This window comes from Lasioglossum baleicum, unplaced genomic scaffold (genome assembly GCF_051020765.1).
Source record: "Lasioglossum baleicum unplaced genomic scaffold, iyLasBale1 scaffold0021, whole genome shotgun sequence".
NCBI lineage: Eukaryota > Metazoa > Arthropoda > Insecta > Hymenoptera > Halictidae > Lasioglossum > Lasioglossum baleicum.
Genome location: NW_027469081.1, coordinates 3,567,489 through 3,590,486, shown reverse-complemented (window position 1 = coordinate 3,590,486; position 22,998 = coordinate 3,567,489). Strand labels below are relative to the sequence as shown.

Sequence of the window (22,998 nt, the reverse complement as noted above, 5' to 3'; positions counted from 1 at the left end):
AGTAGTTTATAGACATTGTGGGTTATTTTATTGCAAGTCTTATAAGTTATTTCAATTTATAAAATAATAAATACCAGCTTCACAGTAAACAGCGCCATGTAAATACGTCATTGTTCTTCTGAAAATGCATTTAACTACAGGCCCTACAATTTCCATATATTCGTAGTGACATTTTTTTCAGAAATTCTTGTCGCGTTGCGCAGCGAACCAATTGTTCTGACTTCTCAATAAACCGACTTCGAAAAAACGCACTGAAAAGTATTAAATAATTTCCATTCAATTTATGTGAATACACACGAACATAAGGATGTTCGGGAGGTATGTAAAAAAGCAACAAAATTTTTGAAAATTCAACAAGATATAATTCTTACTACATTAATGCAATTACCAAAGTTTGGGTTCGATTCACTGCACTAAAAAGTATGAAATAATTTCCATTTAATTTATGTGAATACACACGAACATAAGGATGTTCTGGAGGTATATAAAAAAGCAACAAAATTTTTGAAAATTCGACAAGATATAATTCTTACTAGATTAATGCAATTACCAAAGTTTGGGTTCGATTCACTGCACCGTTTAAGAATTACAGCAATTTAAAGTTTGCACATTTTAACACGTCTTCTTATGGAGAATTCATAAAATTCCACTTGAAACCCTATTTAAACCTTGAAAAAACGCAACTAGAAACTCCAGTTTTTTTATATGTAGTAAAAATTATGTAATTAATTATGTTAAAAATTTATTAGGATCCACTAAACAGTTACAGAGCAAAAAAATTATAAACTGTTACCTAAACGTCAAATTTATCGTGTTGCCTCTCACTAGCATGGAAACGCGACAAGTGTAGACTACTGAATATAGCTACAGCAAATGTTTAATGCAAAATATACTCATGAATGGCTTTCATTGCCATGTATTGATGAATTTCGAATTTCTTGTACTTTTGTCTCCCATTGTACCTCCAGAACATCCTTAAATGCAATACAATCTTTTCGGAGACGGCGCAAAATTGATAATTTTCCAAATGACAGATATTGCTGATTATGATTTCATTGGAATATGGTGGACTTGGACATCAGTACGCAGGAAGAGAAGATACTTTAATATGTGAAAGCATGTAGAAGGATTTAAGGATTTTCGTAATTTCCAGTGTCGAAAATTTTCAATTTTGCGCCGCCTCCGAAAAGATTGTACTGTATTTAAGTTCGTGTGTATTCGCATAAATTAAATGGAAATTATTTCATACTTTTTAGTGCGTTTTTTCGAAGTCGGTTCAATTTTTTTTTATACAATTTTCTTTTTTCACACTTTTTAGTGGAACGAGCAGAATTTGTAGAACACCGTAGAATGGTTTTTCGGTCTTATTGGTTATTTGCAATAAAAACCGCAAAGAATGAAAAAAATGCAAAAATTTTTTTCACGAGACCACCCCGGGGACATACTCTACAAGATGAAAACGGCGAACAAGGTGAACATACATAGAAAAAAAGCGGAAAAAAGGCACATACAGACCGAATTGAGTAACCTTCTCCTTTATCGAAGTCTTTTATTATTAAAGAAGTTATCGTCTCTCCTTAAGAGTGTCCGAATATTAGTAGGAGTCGCTGTAACTGCTTGTAACCAAAATTCTCAATTATTTCCAAATTGTTTAATATTAAGGAGAAGCTGTGTTTCGCCATTCTGATATGGAAAGGTGGCTCTACATTTGTCGATCATTTTTGAAAAACAGCCTGGACGTGTGCAGGACTGCAGGAACGTAAAGCGGAACAGTTTTAAAGCGCATCAACCACGTGGCGTGACCAATAAAGGAGCCTGTAAAACGGCAGCGAAGTATTCCTCTGCTAAACGGCTCGCACGGGGAATTTATTGATTATCGTTCTTGGCTCCTGGCGTTTCCGAAGGATTACTTCTATAAATGGAAGTTGATAGTATGCAGCCCGATAGACTTGCGAAATTTATGTTTCCTCGTTCGCTGTCGCTATTTCATGTGACTAACTGCAAATCTTCGAAATGTTTCTGTGTGCGCGCGCGTTTGGGACACGAAAGCGATATGAGGGTCTGAGAAGTTAGTGCCGATTTTCGAATTGGACCATAATTCAGGGTTGAAATAAAGAATATTTATCTTCGGGTAATACGTCAGCTTCCCGGTAGTCACTCGTTTAATCGGCAAAAGAAATATATTGGATTCCACATCGTTCTACCGAAAATGGATGGCTATCCGAACACGCCTTTCACACATCTTCATTCTTATTATCTGGCAAACGAAAATTCATATTACCTGACAGAATAATAACCTATTTCTACTGTCTGTTTAATGCTGTGCTTCATTTATTATAATTTTGGTTTACTCAGCATAACTAAATGAACTGTTCAGGATTTAATCAAATCTTTATTACGAAAAGTCGATTCAGTTGCATTACCATAGAAATCTAGCAGTTGACTCCGTTTAAATCAGTTTAAGCGTGATTGTTAATTCAGTAAATCTGTATGAATATGCGATGCTTTACTAATCAGATTAAAACTCCACGAAGTGACAACCGTATCTAATTTCGATTATACATATAGACTTGCATGAGGAGTAACGATTGTCTCATTATTTTAATGAAATCTACCCGGGTAACGATATCGGAAAGTGAACATCGATTCGACTTAAGTAATCCATCAGTCGGTTCGCACTAATGAATAATTCTTTTGACGCTATGAAATCATTTTTATATTGTTCGTCTGCTCCACAGATTCAGCGACAATCGAAGCTAACACGAATTTCATGTTAAGCTCGCGCTACCCCCGAAAACAGTTGAATTTCAGATACTGTTTCAACGATACGCTACAATGAACTCTTTCGTTCTCGCCCCGTTTCAAAATATTCTAAAACGAATACGTACAAAGGAGAAAACAGTATATTGTATATTAATGTGATCCTTTGAGCGGCGGAGTCTTCTATATACGTCATGATCAAAGTCAATTTATAGCGGCGATTTATGAAAGGTTTATATAAAAATGTTTGTGCATAACTAGAATGCGATCTCTCAAGATTAATAAAGGAAGAGCTGTTTCTTTCTTGCAATGGGTGCAGAATATTTTTCTCTTGCATAAAGATCGACTAACTATCGAGGCGAATCATCACACAGAATGTATCGTCGGTACTGAAAGCCACCGCTCAAGGGGTTGAGACAACAAAGTCGGTTCGTTTCTGTGCGGCGCGTTTCGTCCCACACGATTCGAAGTCAACTCCGCAAGCCTCTACTGCCACAACCACTAAATGCAGCACGGTGCATCTGTTTTTTTTTTCGGGGCAGTAATAAGCGTCTACTGTAGCGAAGCGGTATTGAGACAGCGAAGTAAACGTCGGCCGTAAACGTGTTTCAGAGATTCCGCCGTCAACACGTATCCGCCTGGTGGCAGGATTGAATAAAAGCACCAGCGCGGCGCGCATTTTTTCCGTACTTCCGTATGGAAAGTGGAGCGCGTTTGTGCTCGGCCAATACGAGCTGTATATCGTTGCGAAAAAAAAAAGGAAAAAAGAACCGAAGAAACGAGTGAAAGCGCGCGAGTGCGAGAGAGAGAGATAAAAAAAAGAACGAAGCGAAACAGAGAAATAACGACCGCGTTTCAATCCGCCAATGACAAAGTCGCGAGCGAAACAAAAACCCATTGCGAGAAACGGAGTCGCCAAGTGTATCGCGAATTTTTAACTTTTTTATGTGGGCCTATATTGAAAATTTAAAAAATACGTTTCGTAGATCAAAATATAAATTGTCTTCATCGATTGCAAGCCAATGGAACCAAATAAAAAAATTCTTTCTTCTTTTAATTAACTTATTAAGCTGAAACTAATACACAGATGTCCTTAAATCTTTTTAATATGTCCACTGCTTGAAATTGTACGTTTCTATTTTTGTCATATATTCATAAAATCCGCAGTCTAAGTCATTATACTTCCGGAGCAGCGATTTCCACATTACTGTATATCTGCGTATGAAATAGTGTCCGGACTTCTGCACGGATTATATTAATTACACGTATACACGTGTATTGAAAATGAAATGGGTGTCTCTAGCGTGAAGCGAACGTAAGTTACGAGTATACGGGACAGGGAGAGGGACGAAGAGAGAGAGGGAGAAAAGAGAGAGGGGTGAGCAGGCCAGAGAACCGCAGAGTGTAAAAGGCTGAACGGCGGCGCATCGATTCGACCGAGCGAAGCGGTCGATTCACCCTGCTCAACCGCCTATACGAGCAACAAAGAATAGAGACGTACCGGTTAGTCGCTGTAAAGAATAGAGAGACGTACCGTCGTCGCTGTAAACTACGCGGAAGGTATCCGAATGCCAGTGTCCGAAGAACTGCCCGCGGATGATATCCGAGTACAGCCGGACAAGCTCCAGGTATCTGGTGTTGTGGTTCTCGCTGAAAGCCGCCGCACCGCTGTCCCGCTCGTCCACACCTGGCGGCGTGTGCCCCACGATGTACACCTGTGGCAGTCGCATAAACAATTTATCACCGCGATCGAGTCGCGTCCTTTCAATTCGTTCTCGGGCATTTATAGCGTAGGCACAAGGGGATAATGGTTCAAAGAACATACAGTGGGTGTAGAAAGTATTCGTACACTGATAAATTTCAAACGAAACTGTGAAATTGTTGTTTATTAACTATTTTTTCTGTAAACAATGAATACGTACATATTCTGAGATGTCTATAGAATAGATACAATGCGAAAAAAAAATTAATTTCTCGATTAACTTGCGAATGTAATAAGGAAAAACAAAAAATCGACTGAAATACACCAGCAAATAGTATTCGTACAGTCTCTGACTGTTTACAATTTGAGAAAAAAAACGTAGTGTAAATTAATGTGACATTAAAAAATTGTTAACTAGTATTTGGTTGGATAGCCTTCGGCCTTTATAACCGCTGCAATTCTTCTCGGCATTGAATTTACTAAATTTGAGGTCACGTGTTGTGGAATCTTGTTCCACTCTTCCTTCAGTGCATTTTTTAAGCTCTCTTTTGAAGAAATTTCATGTTTTCTGATCTGTCGTTCTAAATAATCCCACAGGTGTTCTATAACATTGATATCAGGAGATTGTGGCGGAGTTTTCAGATACGCCGGTGTGTTATGTAGTATCCACATTCTGGTATTATACGCAGTATGCTTGGGATCATTATCGTGCATGAAAACGAAATCATCTTTAATATTCATTTTCTCTGCACTAGGATCAAGATTCTGTAGTTCGATCCTCGAGAAGAGGATGTAGTTCGTTGACGATCGCGCTCAGTTTTAGCGTACACCCTTCCTCAAAAGTGTCTGCACACTTGTTTCACCCTTGTCCGCACCACCTGTCAATTTGGCACGTTTCCCGTGCAAGCGTGATATTATTCTGCCGTTTGCGGAACGATTGATCTGGAGCTTTGTGACTTTATTTTTATTGAAAGCGTAAGTGGAACTCCTCGTAGGGAGCTATAAAGCTATACAGTAGCGGACAAAAGTTTAAGACCGCTCTAAAGAAGATTATTACTTTTTTTAATATTGTACCATACGATTGGAACTTTTTTTGGAAGCTAGAGCAATTAGTTTACTAAAGGATGTGAAAAGAATTTCAACAATTGCAATTGATCGGAATTGTTGAAAAAAATACTAAAAGTTGAATTTTTAACTTTTTTATGTGGGCCTATAATGAAAATTTAAAAAATACGTTTTGTAGATCTGTGTCAGTTACTTTTTTAACATGAAATATATTTAGTATTGTTAATAGGGAAACATGCGACAGAAAATTATTATTCGAATAAATTGCATAAATATAATTGAACAATAAATATCGTCTACTTTTGAGCGGGGGTGTAGGTATGGCGGAGAACATGGATGTAGCGTGGATACGAACACCTTCGTGCAAACGTTAACGCGATGAACGACGTGCGAGGTATATTTAACTGGCATGGCGTTGCGTTTGGTCAAGAGGTTGCGTGAGCTAAGTATAGCAACCGTGGATTGGAGGCATATTGAGTTGGGTAATAAGTTGCGGTGGATTTTTCTGTGGGAAGTCTCGATATATGACAGAGGATTCGTAATTTATGAAACGTATGTACAGTCTTGACGTTGATGTTTTAACCAATCAATTGAGTATATGTTCAGTATATGTATAGAGAATGTTTTACAGAAAATCTCTTTCTGCACAGAAACTCCTTAATTGTGCTTATTCTGTCTCTATCTATTATTCCAGGAGACGGTTACGTTTTATTAGTACAATAACGTTCACATTAGACTTTCATAGCGCAAACTTTGAATAGCATAATAAAACAGCTCGAACTGTCAGATCCAAATGCACCGTTTCCAGCGGAAAGCCGAATTCGAAACAACTATAATCACGGAAACGTCTGAAGTTCGAACATTTACAGCATATAAATATCTGTAACGCGAGTTACGCATTAAAAACTTCAATCAAATAGGATGCAGTTTACTTTGAATTTTCCGGAGCGATTCACAATCGAATAAAATCTTGACGCTGTTCGCAGAAACATTTTCAGCTTGATGGTACACTTAAGGGTGCCTGCGTGCCCGAGCGAGAGTGTCGTGGCACACACACACACATCGTTAGATCCGCATATACGTGTATGGGTTCTTTTCTACACAAACTGACGCTTCAACATTGCAATGAGGAGTACAGAAGCGGTCCAATTGTGATTCCTAAAAGACCAATCTATGTCTGTTCAGATCCCAAAATGAATATTTTTACGTTATCTCGGAGTAATTTATAATATTCGGCAGAATGCGGAAAAATCAGAGGCATTTTCGAAGGCTACACTCCCCCTCGACCCTACTGCATGTCTAACTCCCCGAGACGTTTCTAGTTCTCGAGCCACCTCGAGACTAAGCATTCGTACCTACTTCATCGTATTCCTGCCAGGAACCTTCTTCTCATCTCACCACGATAATCAGCTTTAATATTGTATTGTATATTGTAATGTTATGTTTAGTGAAAAATAAAGAATATTAGTTACAACACACAATTAATGTATTCTATTTTCTCAACCCTGCACATGAATATTCGATATAATAGAATTCGATTAACATCTTCGCAAACTTTGGATACACAAAAGAAGATTCCATTTTCGATAAATTGTCACCTCCTTGGATATCACATTCCCCTAATACAAAACTTGATTTTAGAAGTTTTTCATAAAATTTTGACCGTCTGGCTTGTCGTCGATTTATACTACTGAATTTCGTGCCACTTCCTTCGATATCATGTTCTACTAATACAAAACTCAATTTTCGAGATTTTCGCCAATTTCCGACCGTCTAACATGTCGTTGACTTATACTACTGAATTTCGAATACCTTCTTCAACATCATGTTCTCCTAATACAAAGTTCAATTTTCGAGATTTTCGAAAATTTCGCCAATTTTCGACCGCCTGACTTGTAGTTGACTTATACTACTGAATTTCGAATACCTCCTTCGACATCATGTTTCTCCTAATACTTTCTCAATTTTCTCAATTTTCGCCAATTTTCGACCGTCTGACTTGTAGTTGACTTATACTACTGAATTTTGAATACCTCCTTCGATATCATGTTCTCCTAATACAAAACTCAATTTTGCGAGATTTTCGCCAATTTTCGACCGTCTGGCTTGACGTTGACTTGCACTGCTTAATTTTCGAAATTTCTCGAGCGCTGACTTGTCGTTGACTTGTACTACTGAATTTCGGATTTTCGCCAATTTTCGACCGTCTGGCTTGACGTTGACTTGCACTACTTAATTTTCGAAATTTTTCGGCCGTCCATCGAAAATTGGCGAATATTTTCAAAAATCTCGAACATTGAGTAGAGTATTAGGAGAACATGATGTCGAAGGAGGTATTCGAAATTCAGTAGTATAAGTCAACGACAAGTCAGACGGTCGAAAATTGGCGAAAATTTTCGAAAATCTCGAAAAATTGAACTTTGTATTAGGAGAACATGATATCGAAGGAGGTGGCACGAAAATCAGTAGTGCAACTGAACGGCAAGTCAGACGGTCGAAAATTTTTCGAAAATCGGATCTTGTTTTGTGTACCCAAAGTTTTCGAAGATGTTAATTTAATTATATTATCGAATATTTATGTGCAGAGTTGCGAAAAAAGAACACATTAATTGTTGTACATATAACTAACATTCTTTATGTCTCACTAAACATAACATTACCATATACAGGTATCGCACTCTTAATAGTCTACACTTGCTATATAGTTGCCAATAGTTTTTTTTTTTTTTTCTTTTATGCATGTCCTTTCTTAGTAATTTAGGTTAAGTCTTTATTCTATTGTAAGTCTTTACTCTACTGTAAATGGACCTCGGTCCGTGCATAATAAATAATAATAATAATAATAATAATAATATATAGTCCTCCAATTTTTTTACTGGAACCTAAAGAGGATTAAAAGCGATGTTACCACAGATTACACAGTGTCTACCAGCAAAACAATTAATTTTGCAGTCGAATCAAGATATACATATTACAAGTAGAAAACAAAACCGAGGAGGCAAATGTTTGTGTACCTTTTTTATCAATAAATACAGGCTAGTCTCCCAGTTCGCGATAATCCAGCAGCTATCTCGAGGAACGAGTCGGAGTAAAAGAATTTATTAAGTCCATAAACGGAATCTGTGGCGGGTGAACGGGGGTCAGGAGGGTAGCGGTATTTTTCATGGATGCCGCGGACCCTTCCGGCGAAGGGTTGAGAACGAGCTCCGTAAACGCGGAGCCATAAACGTCGGACTGCATATAATCTGCGAAAGGATCGTCCTGCTCGGCAAAGATTCTGAGCGATTATTCACCGGGCAAAACGGTCCGAGTCGTTCATTGACGAACTTTAGCTAGCCGAGGCTGCACCATCTTGATTGCGACGCGACGCAACGTGTCGCTTGTAGAATTGAGATGTAAAGGGTGGCTGGTACCGGCGCGGCGCGTAACGAGGAACTCTCTCGTTAGGATCGGTAAACGGAGGAGTATCGTAACTGTTATCCGCGCGACGGCATTGACTCAGAAATGCGTATATACATATATATAGGGTGCGAGGAGCCACGAGACAGCTAATCGAGCACGTTCACGAAATTAGACGTGGCTCGTAGTGATCTTGTTCGGCGCGGCTCGAGCCTCGCAAGCCTGGTTGCACTCAATTTAACGAGGAAGATGGGATAAAGGATGGAAGGCGTCCTCGGAAGCGAGAAAATGAATGTCGGAGGAGCAACGAGGATCCTTCTGGAACGGGATCGATGAAAAAGAAAAAAGAAAACGAGAGAGAGAGAGAGAGACGCGGCGACATAACAGTGTAAAATCGACAGAAACGGTTACGGAACAAAAACGGTGACCGTGCAAAAACCGGTGGAGGGGATGGGAGAATGGCGGAATAGAGACAGTTAAGTGCTGCAGGTGAGGAGATAACAAAGGATGACGTTTTTATGCAGAAATAGAGGAGAAAGTGCGGGGAGCGCGGAAGGGTCAAAGAATGAGGAAAGAAAAGGTACACACAGAAACTGAACCGTAAAAGGAAAAAGTAGCTGTTAGAGAAAGAGAGAGAGAGAGAGGTGGATGGTCGGGAGGAACGTTATCGGATGGATAAAGAAAAGCTCGTTAAGCTGATAAGAGAAAAAAGGTGAAAAAGTCCATTTCCATTCACACGGAGATTCTTTCTGAACGAATTGCGCCGCCGGGAAAAAGTAGATTTCTTTAAACGGTGAATATCGTCGATCGGGCGCCACCTCCGCCCCGTTCCCCTCCTCCACCCATGCCTACACCTTCGTTCGAGCAAAACTTTGTCGGCCGAAAGAGATAAGTGTTACGCGGTTCGGTAGCCACGGCAGCTCGGTTCCCTACCGGCATTATGAACCCCTCTCTTTTCCTACAGTTTCTTCTTTCTGCCTCGTATCGCGCGAGCTTCGGTTCCGCATCTCAGCGCACCGCACCGCACCGGGCCTCGATCAGTTTCACCTAAGTTTTACTTGTCTTTGGTACGCGTGGCAGCTGGATATTGGACGCCTAGGAACTATGGCCGACACCGCCGTAACTTCCCTAGAAGAGCGATGCAATGGATTTTCCCGAAGATTCGCAGTTTGTCGTTCAGTTAGCGAATTCCCCAACGCCAACCCTCCCTCCTCTCTCTCTCCCCGTAGCCCGCTCTACATATCCCGCCCGTGATATTTAATATTTCCCCGGCGAAATTTCCTCGGCGAATTTTGCCATGAACAGCAACATTCCCTATTCCGCGGAAAGTTATCGCTGTTAATAATGTATGGGAGTGCATTAATAGGTATTCCTAGCAGCCCCGCTGCTAAAGCGTCTTGTTTGGGGATTCGGAATTTCAGAGCACGAAGCTGAAATTCATTGAGTTTCGCGGAACAGAAGCACTTTAACAGTTTGAATCTGACAGGTGGTATTATTTCGGTGCTTGGAAGTAGGCTCGATTTTAAGGGACTGCCGGCGGATGAATGCTGCCCGCGATTTTACCCGAAAATTTTCACCGAGATTTTTACGCGACGGCTCCTTTTAACGTAGCCCCGTGCAAAATTCAATTCTGTACAGAACAACGAAAAAGTTTTCAAAGAATTTTATATTCGATACATTGAAATTATTCACCAAAAAGTTCACTTTTATTCAACGTTTGTTGCTCGCAGTTGTGCGTGTGTGTGACGCAGAAAATAGTTTATTCAAAGCCAGGCTGGCTATTTTTATGATATTCATTTGTTTTTCCGTTTTCGGGTAGCACTCCCGCAAACATTGATCGTGGATTTTATACACCCTATTTCCAGGAACGGAACTATGATACGTTTTCCAGGACATCTCGCATGCATTGTCCCCTTTTAAAGGACTTCCGTTCCCATGCGAATAGATGGGCGCCCCGCTCGCTTTGAATCGAAACGCTTATATATTAGAAGAAGCCCGAAAAAATCTGGTTTGCAGCGTGAAATTGAACTATTTCGACTGCAATACGGGAAATCGATACATGTGCTCGCGGCTGTTGCGGCTTTTCTCGCGTTCCGTTGGGTAAAGGGAATCGAAGAACTATTCCGTGTCATATATCGGCTTGCAAAAAGGTTGGCTTTCGTTCACAATACGCGGCGTTCATTGCTGGTATCGAAAGACTAATTTCTGCAAATGCAAAGCTTGTTTCTCAACAATTTAATAGCAGTTTAATAGAAGAAGAAGCATATCCCTATGCTCAGAGTACTATTACTAAGGTGAAGTGCCCTATGCCTGGACAGCATGTTTTTCTATTTTAAATTTTATCACTTTAAATAAACAAAAATAATTTTTATAGATTTTTAACATACAGTTCAGAGTTTGTAAAGTAATTTAAAATAAAAAAATCATTGTTTAGGTTAATATCTTAATTGTATTAACAAGAATAATTCAAACCTGTTGGACATATTAAATCCAATCTAAGCTAGTACCTGGACAGAAGTAAACCCTACACCGGGACAAATTGAATTTACATATAATTTGCAACAAACACTATAGTGCTCCAAGCACTATGGCCGCCACGGGGAGCGAGACGCGCGACCGGGAGGAGTGGGGGTATTCCTTGAGAATGCCTCCGATCGAGCAAAAATTTGCCCATGCCTGATCTATAACATCGAACTTTATTGAATCTTTAATGATGCACTTATGAATATATTATTATATTGTATATTTCATTCTGCCCTTAATTTGTTGTGTAATTATCTTGTTTCTTTCGTGTAAATTGTTATTGATTTCTTGTTCCTGTTCTTTTTTAATTTTGTATCTCTCTTTTTCCTGCTTTTTTGACAAATGTTCTTCTTCTATAAATTTTTTTCTTGCTCCTTTTTTCAAGATCTTTCGTCTGTCTTCGACAGTACAGTTGGTGGTCCTTTGTTAGCATCCAACGAACTTAAATTTTTCATTCTAGAATTCGTGCTTTTTGGAATCTTAAACTGGCCCACTGTATTGAGAGCTTGTACTTGTACGATGGATTCAACAGAATGAGATTCTTGATCTCTTCAATTTTTTATTTTTAATTAATCTTCTATTTTCCTTCAATCTGTCATTTTTAATAATATCCTTAGATTTTATGTACACTTTTGGCTTTCTCTTACTTTAATCTGTTTCTTTTTATGATACTTATTAATTACTTCTTTCGACTGGAATCAAAAGTTTTGTTTCTAGTGATGGCCGTTATCAAATATAATTTTTGAAGCAAGTTTACAATCTGAAAAAAACATTTTTTAAGAATTATATCGACATGAATAATTAATTTTTGAGGTTAGGTATTAATACTGATAGATTTATGACATAAAAATTAAGTATTATTAACGTCACAGCCGGAACACATTTTCTACATACGTTATACAAGCTAATAGAAGACTACGTATACGTACATTTAGTTAAATAATTTGCAAACAATGCGTTTTGATTAAGCACATTGCGTATAAGCTTAGAGTGGGACAGCTACTGTCATCGCGTCCCAGTATGGAGTACTTATATTTGAAAACAATCTTGGACATCTAATATTTGGATTAATAATTATTATTTATGTTAATTATGCATGATAATATTATGCGTGATAATTATTTTTTGTCTGAGGGCTTAAATTATATCTTTTTTTCTAACAAAAGTTCGAGCTCTAAATGCACATACTGTTTTCAGATGAACTTTGAATTTATTTTTAAATTTCAATTAATATCATAATGAAATAATATTCACACCTACTTGTAGCTAAAGAGAGACCTCAGAATATATAATATAATTATTTAATCTCCTAATTACTGCTTTTACTATGAAAATTCAATTGTCCAGATTTAGGTATCACTTTTGGACTGTCCAGACTTGGGGCACTTCACCTTATTCCGTGACTTTTCGAAAAATGATTTTTCGAGAAGAACAAGCAGGAGAAATGGCTTCGTCCCCTTTACGGTCGCTGGAAATTGTCCCCGTTCGAAGCTTAAAATTAGTTCGTCGGCGAACGAATTATAGGAAAACGATAAAAAAAAATTTTGTTGTCCCAAGGTAGCAGTAAATTTGCATTGCATGCTAAACAGTGATTACTACCGGATAAAAAGTTTTCAGGGTCAGCGCCAGGTATGAAAATAAAGGAAGGCTGAGCGACCAATAAAGTTTCGCTCGCTCCCGAACAAGTTATTTTTGAAATATTGGTTAAAGCGTCCGCGCAACGCGTATCGGAGCCCGTAGCAACTAAGTTCGAGCATTCCCATAAACTGAATTAATTCTACGTTACTTGAACTTGTAATCCGCGTTGTAACGGTGTTCATAACAATCTCCATAAAATTCTCTAATACTGAGAAACCGTATACCAGTTCTATACAGCCTCCGCGATCATGTTCCCGTCTCCCGTATTATTTCGGGCTCGACAGCTAATAGCTGTTGTTCCTCCTTCGCATAATTGCAAAGTAATTTCGCCTGTCCCCTTAAAGAACTTTTATTGCTTATTGAATAACTCGTTTACAACGTGTCTGAACTACTATTGTTTTGGCTTGCACGGAAGCTTTCATCAACCGTAAAATTGCTTCGGTGGCTGTAAACCGACGAGCCACTAAAACTTGGAATTTCGGCTGTTCTGTTAGTTTCCAGTTGCTCGGACCACCATGAAAATACCAAAATTTACGCAGATTTATTACCGAACAAAACAACACCGCGTGACGCGCGATTATTTCCGCTTGGTTTATCGACATTTTCGATTTTTCTTCGATCGCAAAACTATTTGTACAATTTATTATTTCTTCAATTGTATTATGTAATCGAAGAATACGAATATAAAATAAAAAACATGGATTTCCATTTGAAAAAATGAAGTTGCCCTTCATCTGACCCTTAAAGCGCCATTTTGGAAAAATGTGCATAGCGCCATTAAATGTGCCCCTTCATATGAAGGATATTTTATATAAAACATTTTTTCATTTTCCTGCTGGTTTCCGCAATAATTGACAGTCTCAAGATAAATGGAGCTCCCTGCATGTTACGAAATATTTTGAAATTCTCTGAATCGCGTTACGAAAATGATGCGGCGAGATTTGAAAACGATGCAATTAATATTTCCAGTGCTATCCGTGCATGCGCCCGAAGTGCATAAAGCGGTTTAGCTATTAATGATAAAGCTTTCGCGGGTTACTGAATTTTAATATTACTACGGATTATTTCAGCCTAATCCACGATCTCCATAATTTTCATTCCACTGGACGTCATTCGCAAGTTTCTGGTATTATAAACTGCTGTATTGGTTCTGATATTAATTACAATGCCGGCGCGTGCGACGTGTACATGGAAAGTGATCGAATCGATCAACTTCTGATTAAATTTATCAGATTTGTTGAATTAAATTTTTTATTCTAGAAATGAATCGTTGCGTGGGCGATACTTTCGCGTTCGATAAGTTTCAAACGTCGATAGAAACTTCTCCCGTCATTTCAAAGATGCGGTCGAATATTATTAGAGGATCAAAGAAATGTTTTATTTGGTGCTTGTTCGGTCTAGTTGCTGAATAGTTTGAAAATTTGCAATCGACACGGCTGTAAATTGGAAATTGTTAATTAGAAATCGTAACCGCCAGAGCCACCGACGCGTTTCCCACATTTCTTGCCTTTTCAGGCTATTTTTTCCGGAATCTATGGCTTCTACAAATCTACGGCTTTATTGAATGTGCTTCCGGCTACACCTACATTACACGTTATAAATGCCCCGGATAAAGAAAAAACCAACGGTGCAAGCTCGAATGTATGGAGCTTAAAACTCGTATCTCTCATGTGCCAGACAATTCCTATAATTAATTGTGCCGTATAGGTCGTCCGAGCATTATGATCCTCCGCCTTTTTATCGGAATTTTATCGTTCGCAAACTGGTTCCGTAGAAATCTACGGAATCCAGAAATAAAATCCATTTGCGCAACGCTGCCTCGGGAATTCGCGTGAACTGTTCAATTAGCAAACCCACGAAACAAGATAAAAATCAATTGGACGTTCTTTCAAAAGAAACTAAGAACTATTTTTTTCAATTTTGGTGTGTACAGAACGCAACGTGAAGTTTCGAAAGTTTTCCTGCAGCATTATACAGGGTGTGTCCGTTAAGTTATGCCACCATTTTTTAGGCATTTCCGGTAGTGTAATTAAAAAATGTTTTAGACAAAAGTTTCTCAGTACTTGGCGAGCTACATGTTCGCATATTCTTAAATCTGAAAAAATGCGTTTTACGTGAAAAATGTAAAGGTCACCTTGACTTTTTTAAATGGCACCACATGCTTCGGACATCGTGGGATTGTTTCCGACGTCGAGACGAAATTTTGAAATTTCCTCAAACTCGGAAATTTTGTGCAAACGTAATTTTAATGAAAAATTATTTCTCGCAATATAAATCAAGTTACATCAGATGTTCGAACGAATCCATCTTCTAGGATACAGAGATCCGCTCTTTCTATTAGACTTTTCGTTGTCGCCGTAATTAGGGAATGTCGGTTTATGTTATTACGTGCAGTTGTTATGCGATTTTGCAGTTCTTGAACGTTATTGATTGCTGTATCTTTATACAACAGGTTGCAGATATCCCCAAAGATAAAAATCCACCGGAGACAGATCTGGAGAACGCCGTTGCCAACGAATTGGACCACACTACCACACGTTCCAATCCGACGATTTCTAAACTACAAAAACAAAAGGTATCATAGAAGGTGGATCGCAGTTCGAACATCTGATGTAACTTGATTTATATTGTAAGAAATAATTTTTCATTAAAATTACGTTCGCACAAAATCTCCGAAGTTTGAGGTCATTCCAAGGTCATAGTGTAATACACTGTTAAAGTCGTCTCGACGTCAGAAACAATCCCTTTTTTCACGTAAAAAGCATTTTCTCAGATTCAAGAATATGCGAACATGTAGCTCACCCAAGTACCGAGATACTTTTGTCTAAAACATTTTTCAATTACACTACCGAAAATGCCTAAAAAATGGTGAAATAAACTTATCCAGGAAATTTTTACCCGCCCGTAAATAGAGAGACCCGAAGGGAATCACACGTCCGATTAAACGTTCAAAACACGCATAAAAATCCGAACAGTCTAAACGTCGAACGGCGAATCGAGCGCGGGCCGTTAGCGGCAGAAATCACGAGCTAATTACGGAAAAAAGTGTGTTAAACGGGCCATTAATTTCCCCGGGGGGGCGGAGGAGGCAAATAGGTATCGAAAAAAGGTGCGGGATTAGTAACGGTAATTGACAAGCGAATCAGCCGCGTGTCAGCCTCCTCTGGGTGCAACAATAAATCTTTTTCAAGCAGCCGCGCGCCGTGAAACATCACTCGCCGCGGCATCTCCGGAGATTCCCCCGTAGAATTTTCCGAAATCTCCTGCTGGTCCGTGTGTACCCAGGCTGAACAAAAGATAGAAATCCGATTTGCTCTGGACAGATATAATCCTACCCCCGTGTCCCGCTTTCCGCCGGCTGCGGCGTTCGTGAATTTCTCATCCCCTTTCCGTCTCCCAGGTTCGTAAGTTTCACGTCAAGCGATCTGGAAAGCCGGCAAGAACGATCTCTCGCGGACACGCTGAAAAATCGATCGATCCGCCCCGGCAAAACCTATAATACGATTACAAATTACGGGACCGTTTAGACGCGTCAGCGGTGAAACTGACCAATCAACGACACCATTGTTGCCATCGCCGTCGACCGGACCGAATAGCGGCGTGATTTTTACCGACTATCGATGAGGCCGTTTTGATTCGAAATCAAAGTCACCGACCTCCCTTCCCGTCCGTTCGGTAAAAAAACTTTTGTATCTGTTCCTTTCTAGCGGTTGTGCTAGCCCAGCAGGAATTAAACTCGACTTTTCATTCCTCTTTTTCAGCGGAAAACTCGGTTTTCAGGCCGGAGATGTACCGGGTGGATCTCGCGAACCTCTGTTGCTCGAGGTGTATCCGAAAACTGGCGAAACTGGTCGGTGCACATTTTTATTTCATGGAAAATGCACATTACCAAAATACGCAACGATATTGTGAGACGCTGTATATGTTGTATCAGTGTTGGGCAATCAATAAATTTATTTAAATAATGATTTATAAATAACAAGTTATTTGTTATTTGGATATTCAAATAAAACGCAAAGATAATTATCTATTATTTGAGCAAGTCTAAATGAATTTATTTCAAACAATAAAGTTAATTGTTATTTACAAATACAATTTGCAATTATTATTCGTATTAACAAATAATAAATTAAATTGTATTTTCATTCATTAATCCGCCCTTCGGACGAGCCCGACCACCTGAAAAGGTTGCTGTAGCTGAAAAAAACGGTTATTTACTACCACCGTGCTCCGACAACTTCAACTCCGACAGATGGACAACACGTGCAACAGACCCAGGCAAATTGGTACAAAAAATAGTTGTATTTACGTAAATATTATACACACGGGTAATCACGATATTAATTTCGCCACGTGTTCATTGTATACGTCATACGTATACAAAATAAAAGAAATAAGGGAAGACCAAAAACTATTTAATTGATTTCCTCCACCTCAGTCCAAATAATAAATAATCTTTTATTTGCAAATAAGAAATAATGAATACATCATTTTGAGAATTATTTAAATAATCTTTATTTAAATAAAAAGAGTTTAGTTATTATTTGCAATTACAGTCAGCGGCAATAATAAGTGGACACCCTTAAAAAATCGCATAACTTTTTAGAAATTGGTCCAAAGGACTTGAATTTTTTAAAGATGTTAGACCGGCTAGTTCGTTAGAGAATAAGTAAACAAAAATTTATTACGATGTTCTGTCAACTTTTTTATCTGGGCCTGTAGCGATAATTTAAAAAATGCGTTTTATAGATTTCGGTAACTTGTATGCACACTGAAAATTTCATCCAAATCGGTCAACATTGCAATGAGCTACATATGTTTAAAGATGAGAGCTTAAGGGTGAAAGTCGCAGATTTTCAACCTTGCCAGGGCATTTCGCCCTTACGTGATCATCTTTAAACGTTTGTAGCTCATTGCAATGTTGACCGATTTCGATGAAATTTTCAGTATGTATATATATATATATTTAATGCTTAATCATTTATTCAAATAATAATAATAAAAATGAGTCACATCTATATAAATATATTATAATCTCTTATCTAAACATCTATTAATATATAAGATTAATATATATATTCATATAATTATTATATATAAATATATATATATATAAATAATTTATATATATATAAATATAAAATAATTTTTTTTTTTTTTATTTTTAGTTACCGAAATCTATAAAACGAATTTTTTAAATTATCGCTACAGGCCCAGATAAAAAAGTTGACAAGACATCATTTTTAAAAATTTTGTATAATTCCTACCAATTGCAATCGTAATAAATATTTGTTTACTTATTCTCTAGTGAACTAGCCGGTCTAACATCTTTGAAAAATTCAAGTCCTTTGAACCAATTTCTAAAAAGTTATGCGATTTTTAAGGGTGTCTACTTATTATTGCCGCTGACTGTAAAATCACACGTTTATTTATTATTTAAAATAAAATTTGCCCAACACTGATATGTATTATGTATGCTACTGAACAGACGATATTTTAAAAAAGCATTTTTGTTTGTTGCGTTTTCAATAGTTGCAAAATAAAAAATGTACAACAGGTTCGCAGCGCTAAACATAGGCAGTATTGATTTTTGACCCGTGCTGATAAATACTGAATACGTTTTCGGATAACAAAAAGAAGTACACTTTTAAAAACGAAATATTAGTTTTGCATATGTATCAGTCGTTCAATATTTAAAGAGACAAACAGCACGCTGGTTTGGAAACTAAATAAATAAGAAGTACGATACGATCCCGTGACCATAAATCTCTGACCATCTCTCCCGGCAATTTAAAGGCACTATTTTCGCACAATCTTTATTGCTTATTCAACGATGAAAAGTTTAGTGACAAGTGGAGAAGATAAACGTTAACGCGAAATAAAATTTCAGTGGGTCAATTTAGAGAGTTTGAGATTTTAGAGCGGTACTAACTTCTCTCTCTAGTTTATTTTATAGATCGTGTGAGAGCTTCATGAATTATAAGTGCTCGAGGATCAACTAGCAATAACAATTCATCATCTCCACGATTATACAATCACTGGCAAAAGTTTTGTCAGACGTTCAAACAGTGCCACGTACAAGTTGTATGAATTGGAAAATAAATTTTTCAACTCTTTTCGTGGGTCCAAGTCTCGGAGCGACAAAGAAATGGAGCTATTAAAGAAATGGTACGAGTGTATAATTGGGGAGACGGAGAATAAGTAAATCCGGAAATCCATTAGATAAGATCCATTAAATCAGCAATCTCTCTCTTGCCAACGTTATTTATTCAAATATTCATATTAGATAATGTATTAGAGAGAGGCATTTTCGTGTATGAGATGGCATTGCTTCCACTTGTTATTACTAGCCTGCGGATCTTTATGGAAAACGAAAATATTCTGTATTGATTGGGGGGAAGCAGAAATTAAACCCCAACAAAAACATCCTGTAAACAGAAGCCAAGTTCCTATGGCCGTAAAAAGTTGCGAGATCAAAGAAAATACGGCCAAGTTTGTTAGTTTAGAAATACCTCTTGCAGTACTGAGAAAAGCGTTTGTGAAAATTTGTTTAAAAGAACGCTATTTAAGTTTTAATGAGTTATATGGTGGGCTAAATTATTCAAACTTGGCCGCTACCTAACGCTATTTATGGCCATTGGTTTAAAAAGTAACGGCCAAGTTTAAATAATTCAGCACTCCATGTAATTCATTAAAACTTAAATAGCGTTCTTTTAAACTAATTTTTACAAACGCTTTTTTCGGTATTGCAAGAGGTATTTCTAAACAAACGAGTTTGGCCCTATTTTCTTTGATCTCACAACTTTTTACGGCCATAGCAACTTGGCTCCTGTTTACAGAATGTTTTTGTTGGGGGATTTCATCAATTTTTGTTGAAATTTCATCAATTATCAAGTAGGTATCAATGATTAACCGGCGCATTAAAATCCAACTTTACCTAGATCTTTTTTGTTATAACTTTAGTTTCATTTTCTATCTTATCGTAATCTAACAGTTTGAGCTTTTTGCCACTGCCTCGAATGGCGCCGTACGGACGTTTGAAGAGAGCAGATGATTCTCTTCGGAATTTACACGGTTCCTTATGGGAAAAGCGGCATATTTCATTTTCTCCATACATAACCTATATCGTAATGTTTTTCTTTGTTTTAATACAACCTCTTTAAGGTGTAAAATTTCAAACTTTGATCATTATTCCTTTGACTGTTTGTTATGGTGGACCTATGTTGTCTGCAAGGCACAAGACCAGATACGATAAATCAAAGAACACAAAAATGATGATATTTGAAAATATCTATTAAAAAGAAGATGACTTTATAGAAATTTTCGCCACTGTATACGCACGGCTCGCTCTCTACCGCTATTTGCAAGCACCTTGACCGATTCTCAGCCCGGATTTCGTTCTGAGGGACAGTAATAATCCCCAGGGAGCCGTATTTCACCGCGATAGATCGATCTTCGATAGGGTGCAGATGGGATGCGAAAGGATTGGAGGGGGTGTGTTCTCTGCATACTGGGAGCAAGTTGTTTTTGCCGGATCGCGGTGAATTTTGATGACGATAATGCCGGCACCCCGTCATCCTGCGACCTGCCACGATTCTCGGGTTTATGCGTAACGGGGTGACACGGTCGCTTTCATCTATGTATACATGCGAGCGTGTGTGGCGGCGTAGCGAAGATGTCAAAGGAGAAGACAAGCGCGAGAAGAGGCTATGTACACGTGTGTGTGTGTATATACATATATAGATATATAGATATATATATATGTATATATATATATATATGATCGAGATCAATGGGATCGTCGTGCAACGGTTTAGCTATATGGATCTCCGTAGCGTGTATGGAATTCAAAGTCCTTCCATAATTTATCACCGGCCGTAGCATCTCCAGCCAGGGTTGAAGGATTCGCCTCGTTCTAAACGCCTCGGGCCGTAATCGATAACCGATATCTCGAAGACGCGTTATCCGACACCACGGTATCATCGAAATCGCGGCGTGCATGGTTACCTACCAGTGGCGAATTCGCAATTCAAAGGAACAGAAACAGCGAGTGGGTAGTAATTGCCCGGTGGCAGAAATTCGCAGATCTTGCAGAAATCCGAGTTGCAGAAATTTATTCCTTCATTCATTTCCTAGTCGATCACGACCAGACGGAAAATGTTTTGATTCAAGTAAAAGTTGCGAGATCTAGACGGCAAATGTATCTATTCTTCCAACAATTTTAAATCCTTTAAATGATTCATTCATTTCGTTTACGCTACTATCGTAGAAAGGAAACCGTTAAGAACTACATAATGCTTACCATTGGAAAAACTGGAAACTTCGGCAAAAAAATGTCTCGAAAGATGTACTTGATAAAATAAAACCACATCATTTCTATTACATTGAGGAAAGTCGATAAATCATTCACGGTTTTTTTTTTCTCCTCGCTTGGAAATTACAAGAATATTCAGCGAGTCCCGGACAGGGAATTCCAGCTTAAATCTCGGAACAATTTCTTTTTTACCATCCTGTAGAACCATCGATGGTCACATTCCCCCTTCGCTGGAATTTCTTTCAGCGTCCCCGACCATATGAAATAGACGTTTGCCACGGACTTTGCCGAGGAGACCGGGGGCCCGGTTTCATTCTAGGGCAGAGAGTAAATCTTCGAGGGAAGTTGGTTCGTTCGGCTTGAGACACATTGCCCGGGTATCTATCAGTTTCTACGAAATTATTGCGTCGTATCGGCGGAAACGTTTCCCACGGGACAATTAAATTCGAGGTTTAATTTAAACTTCCGCGTCAACCCATCGGGCAACGGCTAATAAATTGTCAGCTTTCGTTGAGCGAGATTCGGATGTTGTTCAGCAGTTTTGATTCGGCGACTTGACGATCGACTTGATTTTATTCGACATGTTACATTGTTGGATTTTCAGCAAGGTTATGAAATAAAGTAATGCCAAGAATCGGTAGTGCGCGAATATAAAACCAGGATATGTGTCTTCTATTTCCATCGCGTTGATCACGTCAAAGTTTTAACGACCGAATCCGAGCTTAACTATTTAAAATAAATTGACCGGTGTGTCCGTGTCAGTCACGTTTATAACCATCTCCCTCGAACTCTATTCTTCTCTGAAGTTCTCCGCGAGTTTAAGTGCTTCCGGCTTATTGCTGTGCGCTAGTTTTTGCACTGTATTCCATAACTTCTAGGCATAGATATTAAATATCGATTCGACTTTTACGGAGTGGTATATTCACAGTGGTGGAACATTTTCAAAGAAAGTTCGATGATATCACGGCGCGAGCTCCTAAACAGCAATATATTTTAAACTCTGTAACAAGTTGTACAATTACGCCGGTATTAAACTGCAATGAAATAACTGCAATCTTCGGGCTGACACCTTGCTATAAATATCGTACTGTTTCGAACGCTTTACTTCTGCTCACTGTTATACCGTTGGTAACTTTAAAAGATTATAGTATTATAATATTAACGATATACATATACCTGCCAGGTCGAACTGACTGAATTCTGACTTTTATTAGCACACTATTGTCCCAGTTGTCAACGTCGACAATTTTCCGGAAATTCCAAACTTTTACCCTTTGCACTCGGAGCTGTTTTAACTCGGACATGAAACTTTTCTTTCTGCTAGAATAGCATATATCCATTCCCTGTCATTTTTGAAATTTCATGGCTATGAAATTGACGTAATACTACCTGTCAAGTCAAAATTGTTGGAAGATATTATAAATTGCAGATGTCAATATACGATTTCTCCTTATTATTATTTAGCTTCTATTTTACCAGGTTTTTATTAGGTCGCTTTCTTGTATGTCTGTCTGTTCGGTACAAATTTTACAATTGATTTTAAACTAACTTCCCGATGAGCTAGAGACCTGAAATTTTAAACATAGCTCAGAACTAG

General features: G+C 38.3%; 1 protein-coding gene across 2 annotated transcripts in view; it reads right to left on the bottom strand.

Annotated features, from left to right (window-relative positions):
• The window catches only part of LOC143219282 (cyclic GMP-AMP phosphodiesterase SMPDL3A), a 107,515-nt gene that overhangs the window by 5,660 nt on the left and 78,857 nt on the right, over positions 1-22,998 (bottom strand). For both annotated transcript variants that reach the window (XM_076445295.1, XM_076445296.1), the window contains one exon: positions 4,295-4,475. In XM_076445295.1, coding sequence (XP_076301410.1) covers positions 4,295-4,475 — 181 coding nt within the window. The remainder of the gene's footprint in view (positions 1-4,294; positions 4,476-22,998) is intronic.